The 20,518-nt window shown below is 50.9% G+C and overlaps 1 protein-coding gene across 1 annotated transcript; it reads left to right on the top strand.

The window, feature by feature from the left end:
- The first annotated feature begins 828 nt into the window (after positions 1 to 828).
- Sema4a (semaphorin 4A) lies at positions 829 to 19,713 on the top strand. The gene is made up of 14 exons (XM_035451200.1): positions 829 to 1,263; positions 2,806 to 2,966; positions 3,839 to 3,901; positions 4,147 to 4,245; positions 4,475 to 4,580; positions 5,290 to 5,406; positions 5,823 to 5,947; positions 6,069 to 6,241; positions 7,889 to 8,039; positions 14,548 to 14,728; positions 17,175 to 17,293; positions 17,395 to 17,552; positions 17,813 to 17,913; positions 18,479 to 19,713. Exons 1-14 carry the CDS (start codon positions 1,125 to 1,127, stop codon positions 19,069 to 19,071), a joined length of 2,286 nt encoding a protein of 761 aa, XP_035307091.1. The 5' UTR covers positions 829 to 1,124; the 3' UTR covers positions 19,072 to 19,713.
- Positions 19,714 to 20,518: the final 805 nt, after the last annotated feature.

Below are 20,518 nucleotides of genomic sequence, written 5' to 3' on the forward strand. Positions count from 1 at the left end.
CCGCAGCTTGGGCTGGTTAGAATGGAAGTGATGTGCTAGAGACACAGGGACATCACTGAAGTGGCTCAGAAGAAACCCTTAATTTCTGGATAGACTAAGTGGAGGGAGGGAGGTGTGTCTCCCACAAAGCCTGTGAGCCTCCCCCCCCCCATCTCCCCGCCCTGATCCACTGTTCACCAACTTCCGCCCAAGCCAGGATCTGTCACAACTCGAGGTAGAAATTCTGGTTTCCCTGGCCTGGAACCCACACTGGCTCTCGCAGGATGGGTGCCTGGAGGGCCGTGCTCCCATTCCAGCCGGGCTGAGCCTGCTTTCTTTGCCTGGACCCCCTCCTTTGCCTTGGATGCTTCAGGGTTTGAACACAGGACTTCTCAGTGTGGCTGGCTCAAGGGTATGTGAGATGATGAGGTGGGCAACTTGCACTCTGCAGTCACGGGGATGTTGATGCTGCAGAGATCCAGGGAGACAGAGAGCAGAGGCACAGAGACAAGGGAGGCCGTAGTGGTTGGGAGTCTGCCAGTGACTCCTGCCTAGGCCAACCCCAAGAAATGCAGTCAGCCAAGCTGGTAGATAACCTGGCATGCCCCTACCCTGAAGAAGAAGGCTAGATAGGCCCTATTAAGCCAGAGTCAGAGTCCCTGGGGGCTGGGGAAAGAGTAGGCTGCCTGCCAGGGTTGGGGTGAGTAGCAGGCACAAGGTGTAGGCACAGCTGAGTGACAGGCCAGCCTGGGGAATCTACCCTTTGAGTACAAGATCTCGTTCCCCAGAAGTCCTTTGTCCAGGGCCAGGAGTGATGAGGGCTCTGAACCATGGGGGCAGGAGATGCTAAGGGGCAAGAGAAGAAAGGGACTTTTCTGTGTGTCAGGTGAGAAATGACAATGTGGTCTTTTAGTAGGAGACCAGGGGCACAACATGAGTCACACCAGGGTCCCTACCTGGAGGGCAGGGGAGGCAACATCACTGCGAGGAGTGGAATGGAAGTGAGACTCTGAGGGCCCTTCCAGAGAGGAACTTCTGTCCCCCTGGGGCTCTCCTATTGGCCCTCAGGAAGGGTGTGGTAAGCACTGCTTACCCAGAAAGTGCCTGTTTCCCCAGAGCCATCTGGTGACAGTCTCTGTCTGACCATGGCCCTACCATCCCCGGGCCAGGACCCCTGGAGTCTCCTGGGTGTTTTTTTCTTCCAACTGCTCCTGCTGCTGTCACTGCCACCTGCTACCGGGACTGGTGGGCAGGGGCCCATGCCCAGAGTCAAATATCATGCAGGTAAGTGTCTGGTAACTGGGAGGTTTGGGTGTCAATGAAGAGACGAGGGGGTCAAGGAAGGAGAAGGGACTTTCAGAGGGAGGGCAATGGAATGGAGGGACAGAGATGCCCAGGAGGGTCTGGGAGGAGGAGAGACCATTCAAGTAAGGTACAAATTGATTAGGAAGAGAAGACAGGGCCACCGTTGCCCGTCTTCCGCTAAGCCAGTGATTTTTCTTTCCCTCGTCAAGTGTCACTGTCACCAAGCAGGACACCTTAAATTCCTGACTGCTTTCACAAGTTCCAGTTGTCCCAAAGCCAAAGCCCATGACAGATTGTTCACGGAGCTGGTGACTCCAAGCTAACTGCAGAAATCACAGCAGGCCAGATTGTGTCCAGTAGGATGGGCACCAGGGGAAGGCGCCCTGGACAGCTCACCTGGGAGTGGGCTGGAGCTTGGTGCTGAGCCTCAGTGGTTTTCTGCTGGGGCTTCTGAACCCTCTTGTTCTAGGAAATTGCCTCAAGGGAAGTGCTACACACACACACACACACACACACACACACACACACACACACACACACCGAACACCACCAGCGCAGAAGCTAGGCAGTTCTGTTCACCAGCTTAGCAGCCTTCTGAGGCAGAATGGCAAAGGATGTGTAGGTTCAGTGGAAAGAGGCATCCCCCTGTGGGATGGGAGTGCAAACACTACCAAGACTGGGCCTCAAGGGGAAGCCAGGATGAAGCCTCACCGTGGGGAGCACAGAGTTCAGGGCAGGGCATCCCACACCATGCCGAAACATTTGGTCTTCCAATTCCTCTTGGTCCTAAGATTCCTTGAGGCCAAAATGGTAACAACCAGGCTGTCCTCTGACTGACACAAAAGTCCAAACGTGCTGACGAGGGAGGGTCTGAAGCGCTCACTCCTGGCTGATGTGCAGGAGCTCGTGTCTGAGTGCACACACACCACCACACTAGGTAGGGAGTGGGCCCTAGTAACCAACATACTTAGCCTGTCCAGGTGGCATTCAGGCATGCCCACACTGACAGGGCTCCGATAGGGAGAGGCCATGGCCTTTCCAGTCACAGCATTGCTAGGGAGATTCCTGTAACAGAGCAAGGGGAGGAAACAGGGGAAGGGAGGTGGTGGGACTCTGAACTGTGACAAATCTTGAAGCAAAAGACATCTATCTCGGCTGCTTGTGGTTGAGAACTCTTTCCTGTGTCTACCTGTCAGTGTTCTCTCCCACCCTGTCTCCCTGCAGCGCCCCCAGGCCTGCGAATGTATCTCCGAACCTTACTTCATTTCCTGCCTGGGTCTTGAGCAGACTCCCCCCACCCCCACCTCCACCAGCCCCAGGCTGTCACTACCTTGTCTTTGGCACTTTTCTCTCTTGTGGGGACTCAACACACAAAGCTCCTGGGGGTTCAGGAAAAGGGGGCTTCGGGCATAAGAGCAGGTCCAGCTGCCGAGGCCTGCCACCCCTCCCCGACCTTGTCTCAGGAATCAGCGGCTGTGCACGGTTCCTCCTCATCCTCTCCTTATCACTGCCTCTCAACAGGAGATGGGCACAGAGCCCTCAGCTTCTTCCACCAAAAAGGCCTCCGAGACTTTGATACGCTGCTCCTCAGCGCCGATGGCAACACCCTCTATGTCGGGGCTCGAGAGGCCATCCTGGCCCTAAATATCCAGAACCCAGGAATCCCCAGGCTGAGGAACATGGTGAGGAGGCCAGACACAAAGGGTCTGACTGGAAGTGAGGACAGCTACTGCCTGGGACCAGTGCAGCGCTTCCTATCAGCAGTGTCAGGATGGAAAGCCGTTGTGCTCTCACTGTTTATGGAGGCCATGAATGCCGATTGAGTAGAATCGGCTGCTGAAATGGCTGATACGGAAATCAGTGGCATAGGAGAAAAACATTGACTCAAATCAGTGACTCAAATAATTTGATGTTCACCTACCTATGAGAGAAATCCTTGATTCTTGTGCTATCATCTCCCTAATGCTAGCAATGTGAGGGAAAGAGAAGGAAGGCATGGCTCATGGATTCTTAGTGGGAGGTCTCTTGGCTATCTGCACATGTGGGGTATGGGCTAAATTCCAGAGTCTTGCTTGGACTAGGAATGTAGTTCAGTGGCAGGGCACTTTGTCTAGAGGGTGGCAGGCCCTAAGTTTGATGTCTGCACCCCTCCTATGCAGCTTCTCTCAGGGGTGGCTCAAGAGCTGACAGCCTCCCCCAGGAAATGTGTGGGTTATAACCACTGCTGTGTATGCCAGACGCTTACACACGCCATCCATCAAGCTGCAACCACCAGCAGGCTGTGAAACTGAGTCAGAGTGCACAGTCCGCTGGTGGCAGAGCCTAGATTTGAACTCAGATCCATCTGGTTCTACCACAGAGCCACGTCCTGATGAACCCTAATAGTGTGGAAGTGATAGTCCTAATCGGCTGGCACCCCCACTGCCTACCAGAAGACCACTAACTGCCTTACTGGTGTTTTCACACCAGAGCTGGAGAGGGGAGGGATGGTGGCTTATAGAAAAACCCAAGACCTCATTGCCTTTCATCTACTCCTCTTAACTCTCCACTTCAGATACCCTGGCCGGCTAGTGAGAGAAAAAAGAGTGAATGTGCCTTTAAGAAGAAAAGCAACGAGGTAAGTGGAGTGAAGGCATGCGGACTCTGGCCACAGAACCCTGGTGCACCTAAGACCATCGCTGGTGGCCTGGGAGGTGGGCCCAGGAGGGCCTGTCCCTGTGAGTTTTGCCTGGATCATGTCCTGTCAAGTTTCTCGGTGTTGATCTCAGCCCTTCTCTCCACTGGGAGTTGGGGAGCAGCCTCTAAGACCCCAGGAGTTTGGGGTGAGTGGCCTGGCAACTTGATTTCGCTGCTTCCCCCTAGACGCAGTGTTTCAACTTCATCCGTGTCCTGGCCTCTTTCAACGCTACCCACCTCTACACCTGCGGGACCTTTGCCTTCAGCCCTGCTTGTGCCTTCATTGTGAGTCCCCTGACACCCCACTTGCTCATAGGCCCCCAACACCTCCTCTCACACCCATCCCAACCTATTCTTGGTAGCTTTGGGAATTTCTGGTCCCTGAGGACCCTCATAAGATTCCTGGCCCCACTCCAGTGTCCTTCTCTGTCCCCTTTACTTCCTCCCTCATGCTCCTCGTCTATGAGATGTGCGACCCTGGCATTCTGGGCTCCCAGCCTCTTCCCCCCTCTAGGAACTTCAAGATTCCTACCTGTTGCCCATCTTAAAGGATACGGTCATGGACGGGAAGGGCCAAAGCCCCTTTGACCCTATTCACAAGCATACAGCTGTCTTGGTTGGTGAGTATCAGGCTTCCCAGACCATACTAAAACTTGCCTTTTCTAGTCAGTCTGGGGAAAGCGAGGCATGATAGCTTTCCAGAGAAAAGGATGGAGGGAACAAGGAGCTTAGGAGAGCAGGATCAGAGGAAGAACCAGGAAGCCCAGCTATTGTCCCCTCCCGAAACTGTCCCCAGAGGAAATCTATGTGGGAAGATGCTAGGCCTCGTGGTCTAGTGAGGCACCAGCTGAGCCCTGAGGTTCAGCCACTTGTTTAACCACTGTACATGGGCGAATGTCTTTCCTGCTGTGCCCCACATTGAGCTGGGTCCTGAAGGGGCTACAGCAAAGAAGTCATGTGTCTCTGCCCAGACACAGACCATCACAGACTTCCCAGCCTGGCTTCCTACAGGAGATGCCTTTTGCTTTTTGAGCAGACTTAAAAGATAAGCAGGGACCCAGGGTGTGTGAGTGCAAGTCAGCGGTATTCTAGGATTGGTGTTTAAGGAAGGACCAGAATAAAGCTGGCAAGTGCTCAATACAAAAGGCTTCACAGGCCATTAACGGTAGCCAAAGGGATCTAAGAAGGGGGCCTGCTGTGTGTGTGAGGGGTGGGGGGGGCGCAGTATGAGCTGGGCTTTGGGGTTCTGCAAAAGAGTATAGAATAGAAGGAAAGCATGTCTGAGGAGGGCAGGCTGATACAGTTGCTTCTCCCTCTCTCTGGTCCTAGATGGGATGCTCTACTCTGGCACCATGAACAACTTCCTGGGCAGTGAGCCCATCCTGATGCGCACACTGGGATCCCAGCCTGTTCTCAAGACTGATATCTTCCTACGCTGGCTGCACCGTAAGGCCTCTCTCTACTCCAGTCAACATGAGTCTGGGCCCCCTTCCTTTCCCTGGGTCTGTGATTTGCTTTAATTCACTTGGCTGTCTTTGGAAAAATGAATTAGAGAAGTACACGCAGCTGGCTGGGGTGGTGCACGACTTTAATCCCAGCATTTGGGAGGCAGAGGCAGCAGCAGGTGGATCTCTGAAGGGAAGCCAGCCTGGTTTACATCGTGAGTTTCAGGCCAGCCAGAGCTATAGTGAGATCCTATCTCAAAAAGGAAAAAGAGTACACGTATGTCTCAACAGGCTGTGGGATAGGAGGCAACCTCTGTCCTGGCCCTCAGAGCCCACCTAAAGGTGTCACCCAGGGAACCCTGAGCATCCTGGTATTCAGTCCCTAAGTCTGACTGACCTCCCCCCGCCCCTCCACAGCGGATGCCTCCTTTGTGGCAGCCATCCCTTCTGCCCAGGTCGTCTATTTCTTCTTTGAGGAGACAGCCAGCGAGTTTGACTTCTTTGAGGCTCTGTACACATCCAGGGTGGCTCGAGTCTGTAAGGTCTGCCCCTTGGTCTGGTGGAAGGCTGGCTGCCAGGGAGCCAATGGGAGTGGGGAGAGGTCAATGGGCGGGTCCACGCGCGCGCGAAAAGGCCACCCCATGACTCCACCGACTCCCCTAGAACGACGTGGGTGGTGAAAAGCTGCTGCAGAAGAAGTGGACCACCTTCCTGAAGGCCCAGTTGCTCTGCACCGAGCCAGGTCAGCTGCCATTCAACGTCATCCGCCACGCAGTCCTGCTGCCCTCCGATTCTCCCTCTGCTTCCCGCGTCTATGCAGTCTTTACCTCCCAGTGGTGAGCAGCACAGGGAAAAGGAGGGCTTCGCTCAGGGATCCGAGGGAGGCGGGAGCTGATGAAAGTCTACTTTATATTCTACAATTTACATAGGAGGCATTTGAGGAGCTCACCAGACCACAGGGATCCTACTTTCTTTCATGCATAGGGAGAAACAAAGCTCAGAGACTTTAATTCTGCCTGGTTCCAAAAAGGATGGAAGGAAGCTTAGAGAAGGCAGACACTAAAAATCAGCAAAACACCCAGCATGGTGGCACAGGCCTGTGATCTCAGCACTTGGAAGGTAGAGACAAAAGGACAAGGAATTGGAGGCCAGTCTGGACTACACAGAGAGAGCTTGACTCAAACAAAACAAAACATCGGTAAAATAGAGCTAGACATGGTGACAGGGAAGGAGGATCAGAAGTTCAAGGACTAATGTCTCAAAAATAAACAAGGGGGGCTGGAGAGATGGCTCAGAGGTTAAGAGCGCCGACTACTCTTCCAGAGGTTCTGAGTTCAATTCCCAGCAACCACATGGTGGCTCACAACCATCTGTTATGAGATCTGGTTCCCTCTTCTGGTGTGCAGATATACAACATGGAAGCAGAATGTTGTATACATAATAAATAAATAAAATCTTTTAAAAAATTAGGGGTAGTGAAGGAGAGTGACAATTTAAAAAAAATAAATAAACAAGGGCCGGGGATGTACCTCAGTTGGTAGAGTGCTTGCCTCTCATGTGCAAAGCCCTGGGTTTGATTCCCCAGCACCATGTAAGTCAGGGATGGTGGTACAAGGAACACATGAGAAGTAAAGGCAGGAGGATCAGACATTCAAGGTCATTCTCAGCTACATAGTGAGGACAGCCTTGGCTACCGGAGACTGTCTCAAAACGAACAAACAAGACCCATCAATTAGGTAAGGAAATGGAAGTAAAAGGAAATCACCAGCAGGTAGGGTGAAGACCTGCATAGCCCAGAAACTATTGTAATACTAGCCACAGATTTAGCACCAGCTTCCTAATGGCCAGGGCCAAGAGGGAGACTGTTATGATTGAAAAAAATAGGAAGACCTTGCTCACAACCTTTGCCAAAGGTCCCACAGCCATGGTCTGGCATCACCATGTTTAGGCATCTGCCAACAGTGTGCCAGGAAGCAAAGGTTTCTAGTATGCAGGGTCTGATATCAGTGAAAGGCAGAGCTGAAAACCCAGTGTGTTGAAGAGAGTATGAGACCCAGACCGAGACAGAAGAAATAACAAAGCTGTGGTTTGCTTTCTGAGGACCAAGAGTCCAACGGACTTAAGGAAGACTACATGTAAATCCAGCCTGAAGCTGGTTCTACCACTCTTCCTGTGGGCACAGCCCAGCCTGGGCAGGACAAGCAGGGGCCACCCCAGGGCCTATGCCCCAATTAATCCTCATTAGGAACAATCATATTTCAGATCCTGCGATGGGCTTCTAGCCAGGTCTTAGGCCAGAGCCAGGGAACCCTCTGGGGCTCTCAGGTCCTTATCATAAATAAGCAAGGGAAAAAGAAACCTCCAGAGGCTGGCCTGGCTCCTATGTTCCAGGCCTGCTGGGATTCCACTGTGCTCAACTGGGACTGGAAGGACAGTGACTGGAAAGTGGAGGAAACCACAGTGAGTGCCCTCTCTGTCCCCAGGCAGGTCGGTGGGACCCGGAGCTCTGCGGTCTGCGCCTTCTCTCTCACAGACATTGAGCGTGTCTTTAAAGGAAAGTTCAAGGAGCTGAACAAGGAAACTTCCCGATGGACCACTTACAGGGGCCCGGAGGCCAACCCGAGGCCAGGCAGTGTGAGTACCACCTACTCCTCCCAGGGCCTCCCAGAACGCATGTGAAAGTGCCATCATGGCATGGTAAATGCCCACACACCAGCCCGTGTGCCACAGATGTCTAGTACCTACATCCAGAACAGTTGCCAGGGCCACCTCTTTCCATGCTAAGTGTATCACCAAAGAATTAAGAGCACATGGATGAGGTGCCAAGCACAGGGCAGCTTCAGCTACATTGGGTCTCAAGTAACCCAGGCTGGCTTTGAACTCCTGATCAAGGAGTTCCTCTACTCCTGCCTCTACCTCCCAAATGCCTAGAGTTTAGGCATGTGCCACCATGTCCAGCTTTTCACCAGGGTATTTCCTGTAACTTTTAAAAATCTGAATCATATGTGTACCTATTTAAAGAATCAAATAGGCCAAGTGCGGGGGTGCACGCCTGTAATCTCGGCACTCCAGTGGAAGCAGAGGCAGGGGGATCAATGCACATTCAAGGCAAGCCCAGGCTACACAGCAAGATTCTATCTCAAAGATAGCAGAATGGGTATATAAATACAAAATGGAGGAAATCTACAGGACTGGTGCTGAACCACCACTCCCATCCAAGGCTGGCCTCAAACTCACCTCCCACCTCTATCCCAAGTGCCGAGATTACAGGCATGCATCGCCACTCCCATCTTACTCTAGCATATCTCTTTTCAGTCTGTGCCCAGTGTCATAACCTTGTTAGCTTGGAATCATTTTTAAAGGCAGCGTGCACCTTAGAAATTAGCAAATTCTGCAACCAGCCTTCCATTCCCTTCCTTCCCAATATTTCTAACCACTGTGTGAGCATTAGAAGGTAGGCCTTTTCTTTTTAGTTATGAGAATCAAACCCAGGGCCTCACACAGTGCCAGGCGGGTGCTCTAACACTAAGCCACACTCCCAACTCCTAGCAATTTTTTATTTATTTGTAATTTTTATTTATTTGTTGTCTGTGGACATGTGGGTGGGTGCATTGTGCCATGCATATCTGTGAAGGTTAGGGACAACTTCGGGGAGTTGGTTTCCTTCTACCATTGTCAGATGTGCCTTTTGAACCATCTCACCAGCCCGTCAGTAATTTTGGCAGGATTTAATGTGAATGACTTATTCGCATTTGAGCCACGCAGTAAGCCACAATTATTTTCCCTTTTTATATTCCTTTTTGTTTTCCTGGGGTTATTAGTTATCCTAGCCTTTTTTGCTTGCTTTTTCTAAGCGCTCAAATTCATTTCTACCTCTGCCTTCATCTCCTGTAGACAGACCTTTGGCTCTTTAAACAATTCCACTTTCCAGGAAAGTCTATTGGCTGCATCTTAGGCTGTTGACCTCGGTGTCTGCGGCCACTGCAGCAGCAGCACCGGGTAGCTTCCCTTCCTCCTCTTCCTGGAGAGTCCCTTGGCTGCTCTCCAGTGACCTATCTTCAGTTTCTTGCATGCATCTCATGGCTGTACCTTCCTTTTCCTTTTCCATCTTTCTTTCTCACTTTCTCCTCTCTCTCTCTCTCTCTCTCTCTCTCTCTCTCTCTCTCTCTCTCTCTCTCTCTCTCTCTCTCTCTCTCTCTCTCTCATTTCCCAAGATAGAGTTTCTCTATGTAATGGCTCAGGCTGTCCTAGAACTTGCTTTGTAGACCAGGCTGGCCTCAAACTCAAAGAGATGCCCTGGCTCTGCCTCCTGAGTGCTGAGATCAAAGGCGTGCCTGGGCCACCACTCTGTTACTTGTAACTTCCAGAGATGCTTTGGAAATGTTTGGGCACCTAATCCTATGGATGTAACTTGTTTTCTCTCACTGGACTCTTTTAATGTTTAAATTATGTATTCGTTTTATTGTTTGCTTGTTTTGTGTGAGGAGTCAGAGGACAGCTTACAGGAGTCGCTTTGCTCCTTCCATTAGGGAGAGAGCACAGGCCATCCTTAGGTTTGGCAGCAAATGCCTTTACCTGCTGAACCACCTGGCCAGTCCCTTGTGCTCACATATTCCAGACTGAGCTTCCATGGTCTCCGTGTTGAACTGGTCGGCCAATGCCTGGAAATTTTATTTTTTTCTTCAGTTCTAAGAAACTTTCCTGTGCTCATTGTCTCAGTCCCTGTTCTGTTGTGAGGAGACACCATGGACAAGGAAGCCTATAAAAGAAAGCATTTAGTTATGGGGGGAGGGCCTTGCTTACAGTTTCAGGGGGTGCCTAGGAGTCCAGACGTGGCCATTGGATCCTCTGAAACTGGAGTTATAGATGTTGTGAGCCACCCTGTAGGTGCCGGGGACTGAACTCAGATCCTGCAAGAGCAGTTAAGTGCTCATTTATTACCACTGAGCCACCTCACCAACTCCCTTATTTTAATTTAGTTTTTTGAAACAGGTTTTACTATGTAACTCAGCCTGGCCTCAAAATTGCAATTCTCTTTCCTCTGTCTTTCAAGTGCTGGGATGACAGACATGTGCCACGTGTGTGTGTGTGTGTGTGTGTGTGTGTGTGTGTGTGTGTGTGTGTGTGTATCTCTGTGTGTGTGTGTGTGTGTGTGTGTATCTCTGTGTGTGTGTGTATCTCTGTATGTGTCTGTGTGTATCTGTGTGTGTGTCTGTGTGTGTGTGTGTGTGTCTGTCTGTCTCTGTGTGTGTCTGTGTATATATGTCTGTGTGTGTGTGTGTGTGTGTGTGTGTGTGTGTTTGTGTGTGTGTATCTCTCTGTGTGTGTGTGTGTGTGTGTGTGTATCTCTGTGTGTGTGTGTATCTCTGTGTGTGTCTGTGTGTATCTGTGTGTGTGTCTGTGTGTGTGTGTGTGTCTGTCTGTCTCTGTGTGTGTCTGTGTATATATGTCTGTGTGTGTCTGTGTGTGTGTCTGTGTGTCTGTGTGTGTGTCTGTGTGTATCTGTGTGTGTGTCTGTGTGTGTCTGTGTGTGTGTGTGTGTGTCTGTGTGTATGTGTGTGTGTCTGTGTGTGTGTACAAACTCGAGCATGCTATAGGCCAGAGGTTGGTGTTCTGTTTTTCCATCTTCTCCTGCCCCACACATTTTGTTATTGTTGTTTTTACTATGCTGTCCTGGCTGACCTAGAACTCACCATTTACACCAGGTTGACCTTGAACTCACAGAGATCTGTCTACTTTTGCTTTCCATGTTAGGACTACTGTATCCAGCCTTCCATCTTGCTTTTTTGAGACTGATCTCACCGAACCTGGAGCTCATTGATTGGCTAGATTGTTTGGCCTGTGTCAAGCCCTAAGAAATCCTCTTGTCTCCACCTTCCAGCACTGGGATTACGGGTACACACTGACTTTTGTGGAGATGCTGGGGACCCAAACTCAGATCCTTATGCTTGCACATTTATTGGTTAAGCCATCTCCCCAGCTCTACCACCTCCCCCACTGCTTTTTTTTCCTCTGTGTAACGATGGTTGTCTTGGAACTCACTCTGTAGACCAGGCTGGCTTCAAACTCAGAGATGAAAGGTGTGAGACATCACTATCCCGCTATCCAGCCCCCAAAATTTAAAATGTGGTTTGGACTCAAGATCCAAATAAGAGCTACAGATTGTGATAGGTCCCCCCCCACACACTTGGTTTTTCTAGACAAGGTTTCTCTGTGTAGCACTGGTTGTACTGAAACAGGCTGGCCTCGAACTCACAGAGATCCACCTGCCTCTGCCTCCTGAATGCTGGGACTAAAGGTGTGCTCCACCCACACCCAGCTAGATTGTTTTTTAAAGTCTCTTATCATTTATATTTTTCTTTTTAAGGTTTATTTTTATAGCTAGGCTATTTATTTTTGTTTATATGTGTGTATATGTGTGTGTTTCTGTGTATGTCACATATGTGCAGGAGCCTGCAGAGGCCAGAGAGGTGTCAGATCCCCTGGAGCTGGAGTTAAGAGTCAGCCACACACACAAGCATTCTCAATCAATGGTCTCTCCTGCCCCATTCTCTTTGTCTTGAATAATTTGTTTGTCTTATAGAATTGTTTAGTCTAGATCCTCGTGATGTTTCTATAAGAGAGAGAGTGTGTCCTGGGACTCTCACCTTAACTAAAGATGACCTTGAACTCCTGATCCTCTTGCTTCTACTTCCTAAGTGCTGGGTTTACAGGCCTGAGTCACCATGCCCAGGTCAGTATTCTTGTAACACTGGAAACTTGGTGAGAGTCAGGTTGAATCTGAGGAGAGCTGGTGTTTTACTGTTGTCGCTGCCTCTCCCTTGGGATGTGAGGTACCCGAGAGTTTTCAAGTGAGTTAAGGGCTGCTCTTATTTCAAGAATGAGACAGCTTCCTTCCTCTCAGGGTGGGAATGAGATTTTCTGTTACATTGTCTTCTCTTTGAATTGTTTTTATTTTCTTTTAGGTATTTTTGTTTTTCTTCTCCCTCTCCCCACCTCTCTCTTGGTAAAAAAAAAAGGGGGGCTAGATGTCTTAGTGGTTAAAAGTACTTAAAAGCACTGGATGCTCTTCAAAGAACATGAGTTTGATCACCCGTTCTCACACGATGGCTCACAACCTTCTGTAACTCTAGTTCTAAAGGATCCAACACCCTCTCTGCCTTCCTAGGCATCAGGCATGCGCATAGTACACAGACCAACATATAGGAAAAACACCCATACACATAATTTTTGTTTTTTGTTTTTTGTTTGTTTGTTTTTTGAGGCAGGGTTTCTCTGTGGCTTTGGAGGCTGTCCTGGAACTAGCTCTTATAGACTAGGCTGGCCTTGAACTCACAGAGCTCCACCTGCCTCCACCTCCTGACTGCTGGGATTGAAGGCGTGTGCCACCACCACCTGGCATAAAATTAAATTTAAAAAAAAAATATTGTGTGTGGGGGAGAAAGGAAGTTTGCAGACAGGCTCTCTCTGTTATGTAGCCCTGTCTGGCCTGGAACTTGTTATGTAGAGCAGGCTGGCCTCAAACTCAAATTCTCTATCTTCTCCATCCTGGGATCAAAGGCATGTATCGCCTGACTCGTGTGTGTGTGTGTGTGTGTGTGTGTGTGTGTGTGTGTGCATATGTATAGGGAGAGAGAGACAGACAGAGACAGAGACAGAGAGAGAGTCTAGTTGGCCTTGAACTCACAGCAAATCTTCTCTGTCGGGCTGGAGTGTGCTGGGGTGATAGCTATGAGCCACCACTCCTGGCTTCTTCTTGGGTTTGTGTTTCTTTCTTTCTTTTTTTTTTTTTTTTTTTTTTTCCTGTGTGGTTTAGATTCTGTCTTTCTTGTTTGTAGTTTTACCCATGAATCCAGTGTTCCTTGGCTATGCACCTACTTACATAAAATGTAGTGGCTCACACTTGTAATTCCAGTACTCAGGAGACTGAGGCAGATTGAGAGTTCGAGGCCAGTTTGGGCGATATAGCCAGACCATGTCTGGAATTTTAAATAGCATGGGAGAGTCTGGACAGGTGGCTCAGTGGTTAAAAGTGCCTACTGTTTTTTGCATAGGACCTGAATTCTGTTCTCAGCACCCACATCAGGCAGCTCCAGGGGATCTGATGCCTCTGGCCTCCAAAGGCACCTGCACTCTTGTGCACTTACCCACACATATCCACATAGAGAAAAAGTACTAAAATGGAATCTTTAAAAAAATATCTCCTTAGCAGGCCGGGCATTGGTGGTGCACGCCTTTAATCCCAGGATTGGGAGGCAGAGGCAGGCGGATCTTTTGAGTTCGAGGCCAGCCTGGTCTCCAGAGCGAGTGCCAGGATAGGCTCCAAAGCTACACAGAGAAACCCTGTCTCGGGGGGAAAAAAATCTCCTTAGCAGGAGACAAGAATAGGTTCTTTGCTGGCACAAAAATGGGATAAATGCTGTCACTTTACAGTTGAGGAATTTGCAGCTCAAAGGGGGTGAAGTAACTTGTGTTATTACACTTTGTATACTCCTTGTAGTAACTAGGTAGTAACTACAGCTTGCAGGTGACAGTGGGGACTGGCTTTAGGACGATGCTCTTGGATAGGAAGGACAATTATCTTGAGCAAAGACCTCTCCAGTTGACAGGGCCTCCAAACAACAGCCGGTCCAACACCCTCGAGTATGAGTGGGGAAAAAAGAGGGCTCAGCATGGAGGAGGAACTCCCCCAAGTCACGAAGCAAGTTCATGAAAAACTGCCACACAGCCCTCGTCTGTCACAACTCCATTCTGTCACTGACTCAGCACTGACTGTGCTGGCTTCTAGGCCATCTCTGGGACCACAGATACAGGAAAGCCGGGTGTTTGCCTGAAGGAGCCTTCACCCTGCTTCATGGTGGCATCGATGCAGGCACCGAAGAGCCGGGCAGTCAAAACAGAGAACACGGCACTCAGGGCCTACCCTACCGCCCTGCGCTGGTCACTTGTCATGTATTAGGGCATTTCAGTCTGACAGAGAGCCAGGGGCACTGGGTCTGAGTTTTACCCACACCTTGAACTGAGAAGTGCCCCGAGGAAAGAGGGCAAGGGAGGGTGGTAGCAGAAGTGGGGGGAGGGGTGCAGCCATACAGGAGCTGAAGGGAAAGTGCCAGCTGACACTTCTGCTTCCTTCCTCCTCCAGTGCTCCACGGGCCCATCCTCTGACAAAGCCTTGACCTTCATGAAGGACCATTTTCTGATGGATGAGCATGTGGTAGGAAGGCCCCTGCTGGTGAAGTCTGGTGTAGAATACACACAGCTTGCAGTGGAACATGCTCAGGGTCTTGATGGAAGCCGCCATGTGGTCATGTACCTGGGTACATGTGAGTAGGGGGTTCCGGGGTTCGAGAATATACCTGGGATGACCAGAGCAGGGACTGCACCCAGATTGAGGCAGGAAGCCTTTGAGTTCATCCAACAGGTGATGAGGGTGTGAGCCCCCTGCTGGACTCTGGAGTAGCTGGACCATCCAGTCTCTAGCTTTTCTGAGCTTTCAGTCTGCTGGGGAATACACACTGGACTTCTCTGGTCTTAGAAACAGCTGCCTGCTTTTTTATATCAGCGGCAGGAGGCGTGAGTGGGTAGAGTGGGAAGCATGGCTGAAGGGGCAATCATATGTGCCCTGGAGAAGGTAGGAGCCAGGCCTTTATTCTATTTATTTGTTTGTTTGTTTATGCAGCCCTTGCTGGTCTCAAACTTAATATGTAGCTAAAGTTGACCCTGAACTTCTGACCTGCCTGCCTCTACCTCCCAAGTGCTGGGATTACAGGTGTACTCCTTCCCCCATGTCCCCGGCTTGGTTTTATGTGGTATGGGGATCGAACTCAGGGCTTTATGCACTTCAGGCAAGCACTCTACCAGCTGGGGTAGGTTCTCAGCCCCATCATTTTTGAATAGACAGAGAAGACCAAAAGGACCCAGTGGAGAGAGTGATGCAAAGATGGCAGGAGAGGAGACACTTGGCAGGTGAAGCTGTGAAGGGGGCAGGAGGCAGGAGGCAGGAGGCAGGGCTGGAGATCCAGGGGCTGCTGTCTGGAAGCCTCTGTGTCCTCTAGGAGGCAGGAGGACCAGGGCCAGGAGCCCAGAATGAGGGTGGGCGTAGGAGAGAGGGGTGGATCTAACAGTGGCTCTTGAAAGAGATGCCTCAGTGGCAGAGAGCACAGTCTTCCTTCACTCTTCCAGCTATACCTTTGCTGAGCATACAAACAAAAATTCCCATGCTTGTGGGGTGGGTGGGCACAGACCCTAACTGTTGTGAATGAGAACACTGCATGAAGCTTTAGCTACAACGTTAGAAAATCAGGTAGAGCAGGGTGAGGGGGTCTTGCCAGGGAAGTCTGCCTTCTTTAGTGACTGGGCCTCATTCTGTTACTCAGGAGAGGTGACAACTTTATAAATTATTTTATTTATTTTGGTTTTTCAAAACATGGTTTCTTTGTGTTAACAGCTCTGGCTGTCCTGGAACTGTCTCTGTAGTAGTCCAGGCTGGCCTCAATCTCACAGATATCTGTCTCCCTGTCTCCTGTGTGCTGAGACTAAAGGCATGTGCCACCACCACCTAGCCTTTTATTTTATTTTATTTTTGGGGTTTTCTAGACAGGGTTTCTCTGTGTAGCTTTGGAGCCTATCCTGGAACTCACTCTGCAGACCAGGCTGGCCTCGAACTCACAGAGATCTGCCTGCCTCTGCCTCCCAAGTGCTAGGATTAAAGGCATGTGCCACCACCACCTGGCTTCTTTTATTTTATTTTTGAGACAGGGTCTTGCTATGTAACCCTTGGCTGGCCTGACACTCACTATGTAGACCAGGCTGGCCCAGAACTTAAAAAGACCTTCTGCCTCTGCCTCCCAATTGCTGGAATTAGAAGATGGACCACCATGCCTTGCCCTTTTTGTTCTGGTTATGTTTTTTATTTGTTTGTTTTGTTTTGTTTTTTGAGACAGGGTCTCATTCTACAGTTCAGGCTGGCGGGAAACTCATAATTCTCCTATCTCAGATTTCTGGGTGCTGGGAAGTTGCACCCATTAAAAGGTTGATCAGAAGCAGGGCTTGGTTTTGCAATACTGTTATCTTAGTTACCTGAGAGGCTGAGGCAGGGGGATTGCATGTTAGTCCAGCCTGGACTACAGAGTAAGACCCTGTCTCAAAAAGTTAAAAAGAGGGCTGAGAAAGCAGCTAGAGGGGAGAGCACTTGCCTACCTGTGAGAGGCCCTGGATTTAACCCTTCCCTTACTCTGATACTAGCAGAAAAACAAAAACAAAAACAAAACCAGACAGGCTGGGGAGATGGATGGCTCAGTTGTGAGGACCTGAACTCAGAGGCTCAGCACCCATGGAAAAGCTGGTGCTGCACTGGGCACCTATCAACCTAGCACTGGGGGGTGGGTGGGAGAGGCACAGATGGGTGGGTCCCTGGGGCTTATTTACTAGTAACCAGTCTCCAAGTTCAATGAGACCCTGTGTCAGCAAATCCAGTAGAGTGACTGAGTAAGATAGCTAACTTTGACTTCTGTCCCCCACATGCATGTGTGTATGCAAGCCTGGAAGGTACATGCATCTCATACACACACACAGAGAGAGAGAGAGAGAGAGAGAGAGAGAGAGAGAGAGAGAGAGAGAGAGAGAGAGAGAGAGAGAGAGAGAATAGCCCTATGTCTGTCCCTGGGCCACGGAGGGACTGAGTGGCCTGGATGCTCTTTGCCTGGCTGGCTTGCTGTGGAGGTGTGTGAGGGGGTGAGGGGAAGTTCCAACTTCTCTTTGTCTCCTCAGCCACAGGATCCCTGCACAAGGCTGTGGTTCCTGAGAACAGCAGTGCTTATCTTGTGGAGGAGATCCAGCTGAGCCCTGAGCCTGAGCCTGTCCGAAACCTGCAGCTGGCCCCCACTCAAGTGAGAAGAGACCCGAACAGAAAATAATCATTCTGTGGGGATGACCTGGGGAGCCTGGGCCAGGGTGCTGGGGCTCCTGACACCTTCCGTCTCTCTTCCAGGGTGCAGTGTTTGCAGGCTTCTCAGGAGGCATCTGGAGAATTCCCCGGGCCAATTGCAGTGTCTATGAGAGCTGTGTGGACTGTGTCCTTGCCAGGGACCCCCACTGCGCCTGGGACCCTGAGTCAAGAATTTGCAGTCTTCTGTCTGGCTCCACCCTGTGAGTGTTGTTCCTGAATGGTGGCTGAAGACAGTCTGCTAAGACTCCCCTTACATAGCTACTCTTCCTCCCGGCCCAAAGGGCACCAACACATTCACTCCCAGATTCCACTCCTCTGCAGGGCCGTTTTGAAACTGCCCTTGTTTTCTTCTACCTGGTCTTCCTAGCCCACCTTCTTCCTTTTGTCTCCCCTCCCTCTCCCCCACTCCTCTCACTTCTGTCTGTTTTAAGAGTTGAGTTTGTTTGCCTTGCCTTCTCAGGAACTCCTGGAAGCAGGACATGGAACGAGGCAACCCAGGATGGGCATGTGCCCGTGGTCCCATGGCTAGGAGCCCCCGGCGTCAGAGCCCCCCTCAACTTAGTGAGTGTGGGGATGGAGGAGGTGCTGAGGCACTGAGGGCTTTGGGCAGGGCTGGCTTTTCCACCCCATGGCTTCTGCAACACCTGCCTAGGCTGAGACCTAAATCCCTGAGTCAGGATGGATTGGAACCTGGCTGTGGATAGGAGAGGCATTCTGAGCTGGAGATGCACTAGGGTTCAGGCTGAAATTGATGTGGTTTTGGTGTCTTAGTTGGAATGAGGAATGCTGGAGGCTTGCCTCTCGCCACCCATGCCATGATGAACAGGCCAGACCTTGGCTGATTTCAGGAGCTCAGGGTTGTACATGGTTGGATGTTACATGGGAGAAAGACTGGGGGCTGGTTTGGAGTCTAGCTTGGAGACAGAGAAGGGGTGAGCCTTGATTGGGAGTTGAAATGGAATCAGAAGACAGACAGGCATGGTGGTCATTCCAATAATCCTAGACACCAGGATTGCTGAAAGTTCAAGGCCAGCTTGGGCTACAGAGTGGAACCAGATGCAAATAAGGCTGTCTGTCTGTCCCACCTTCCTCCTCCTGAATGTGCCACTTCTTTGCTGCCCTCCAGTTAAAGAAGTCCTGGCAGTCCCCAACTCCATCCTGGAGCTGCCCTGCCCTCACCTGTCAGCACTGGCGTCTTACCACTGGAGTCACGGCAGAGCCACAATCCCAGAAGCCTCTTCTACCGTCTATAATGGCTCCCTGTTGCTGCTGCCTCAGGATGGTGTTGGGGGCCTCTACCAGTGTGTGGCCACTGAGAATGGCTACTCATATCCTGTGGTCTCCTACTGGGTAGATAGCCAAGACCAGCCCCTGGCCCTGGATCCTGAGCTAGCGGGTGTTCCCCGGGAACGCGTGCAAGTCCCACTGACAAGGGTCGGTGGTGGAGCTTCTGTGGCTGCCCAGCGGTCCTACTGGCTCCATTTTCTCATCGTCACTGTCCTTCTGGCCATAGTACTCTTAGGAGTACTCACTGTCCTCCTTTCTTCCCCACTGGGAGCACTGAGGGCTCGGGGCAAGGTTCAGGGCTGTGGGACACTACCTCCCAAGGAAAAGGCCCCATTGAGCAGAGAACAGCATCTCCAGCCCTCCAAGGACTACAGGACCTCTGCCAGTGACGTAGATGCTGACAACAAACATCTAGGCACAGAAGTGGCTTAAACTGAGAGCATAGATGGGAGCTCAACAGAACAAGCCCCTGGCCTTGTTGCCTGGGCCAGGCACAGTGCCACTCTGACTGGAGTAGGAGGCTCTCCCGCTACTGTGTCACTGCAGCACCCAGTAGGGCCTCCCCTGTGGGACTCTCTTCTGTAAGCACATGGACTGTCTCCACACCTGCACCCCTGCCAGGATGGAAGAGCCAGACAAGAATCTTTTGACCAACCAATCCCAAGTGCTCCAGGAGACCCTGAGAGGTTTGGGCTGTCCAGGATTCTGTGGTGACAACCCGGAGCATCTGAGCAAGCTGAGGCTGTCCTGCAAACTCCATTTGGGAAGCTGCCACTCTGGAAGCAGCTGCTGCTTTGAACACCGGCCTTCCCTTCTCTCGGGGTCTCCCCTTGTGCTTCCCTTACCGCTCATGCCCTACTGTTTTGGGAAGCCTTTTCTGAAGTCTGACCACCTTCCTTCTTGCTTCAGTTTGGGCAGATCATTACTGTCTCTGCCCTGCCTAGAATGGCAGGCATAATCTGAGCCTTGTTCACTTGTCATGTGTGGCTGACCGACCCCCCCCAACTCTTTCCCTCCTCTTCCCTTTGTTTTGGGATTCAGAAAACTGCTTGTCACAGACAATTTATTTTTTATTAAAAAAGAGATATGCTTTAAACAAAGCTTATGATGCTCTGTTTTCATGTAGCCAAGTTCCCACCAGGATAGCCTGTGTGTAGGATGAGGTTTGGGGGTGGCACTCTGCAGCTCCCGCCTGACAGCCCCAGCCTGCCCCAGCCAACCCCTCCCCTGTGCACCATTCAGGGCTAGGACTGTGTGGACCAGCCTTAGTTGTGCCTGCTAGACACTATGGCTGCCACACCTGCTGTCCCCGGCACTCCCACACTCATCGTGACTCCAGTTCAGCTCTGCCCACAGCAGCAGAGTTTACTCCAAAGCCACCCCCACCCCGGCCCCAACCCTCTGCACAGCTGACAAGGCAGCTCTATCCATACTGCCTTTCCCTCCCTGTGCCAGGAAGTCACACATTGGCCTGCAACTAAGGCTGCCTGTCCTCTGTTCTCTAGTGTGACTCCCAGCAAGGCTCCACCTTACCTAACTGGCTCCCTCCTCCTGACTACAGGTGTGTACATGCCGAGAAAAACTGAACACACAGGTTTTGGGATACCCACCTATGATCCCAGTACTCAGGAAGCAGAGGCAAGAGAACCAGGAACTGAAAACTAGCCTTGGCTACATAGTAAGGCTGAGGCCAACCTGGGCTTCAAGAGTGGCTCAGAACACAAGAACTGAAAAGCCAGTAACTTTCCCCATCTCTCTACCTATTCAGTCTGTACTTGGATTCCCTTTTCTATGACCACTGAATACAAAAGAGGGTCCACCGTAGCCTCCCTTTGACCCCTTCCCTCGTTTTCTTTAACCTGTGATGTAGTTCTCCTCA

The sequence above is a fragment of the Cricetulus griseus genome, assembly GCF_003668045.3.
Source record: "Cricetulus griseus strain 17A/GY chromosome 1 unlocalized genomic scaffold, alternate assembly CriGri-PICRH-1.0 chr1_0, whole genome shotgun sequence".
Classification (NCBI taxonomy): Eukaryota; Metazoa; Chordata; class Mammalia; order Rodentia; family Cricetidae; genus Cricetulus; species Cricetulus griseus.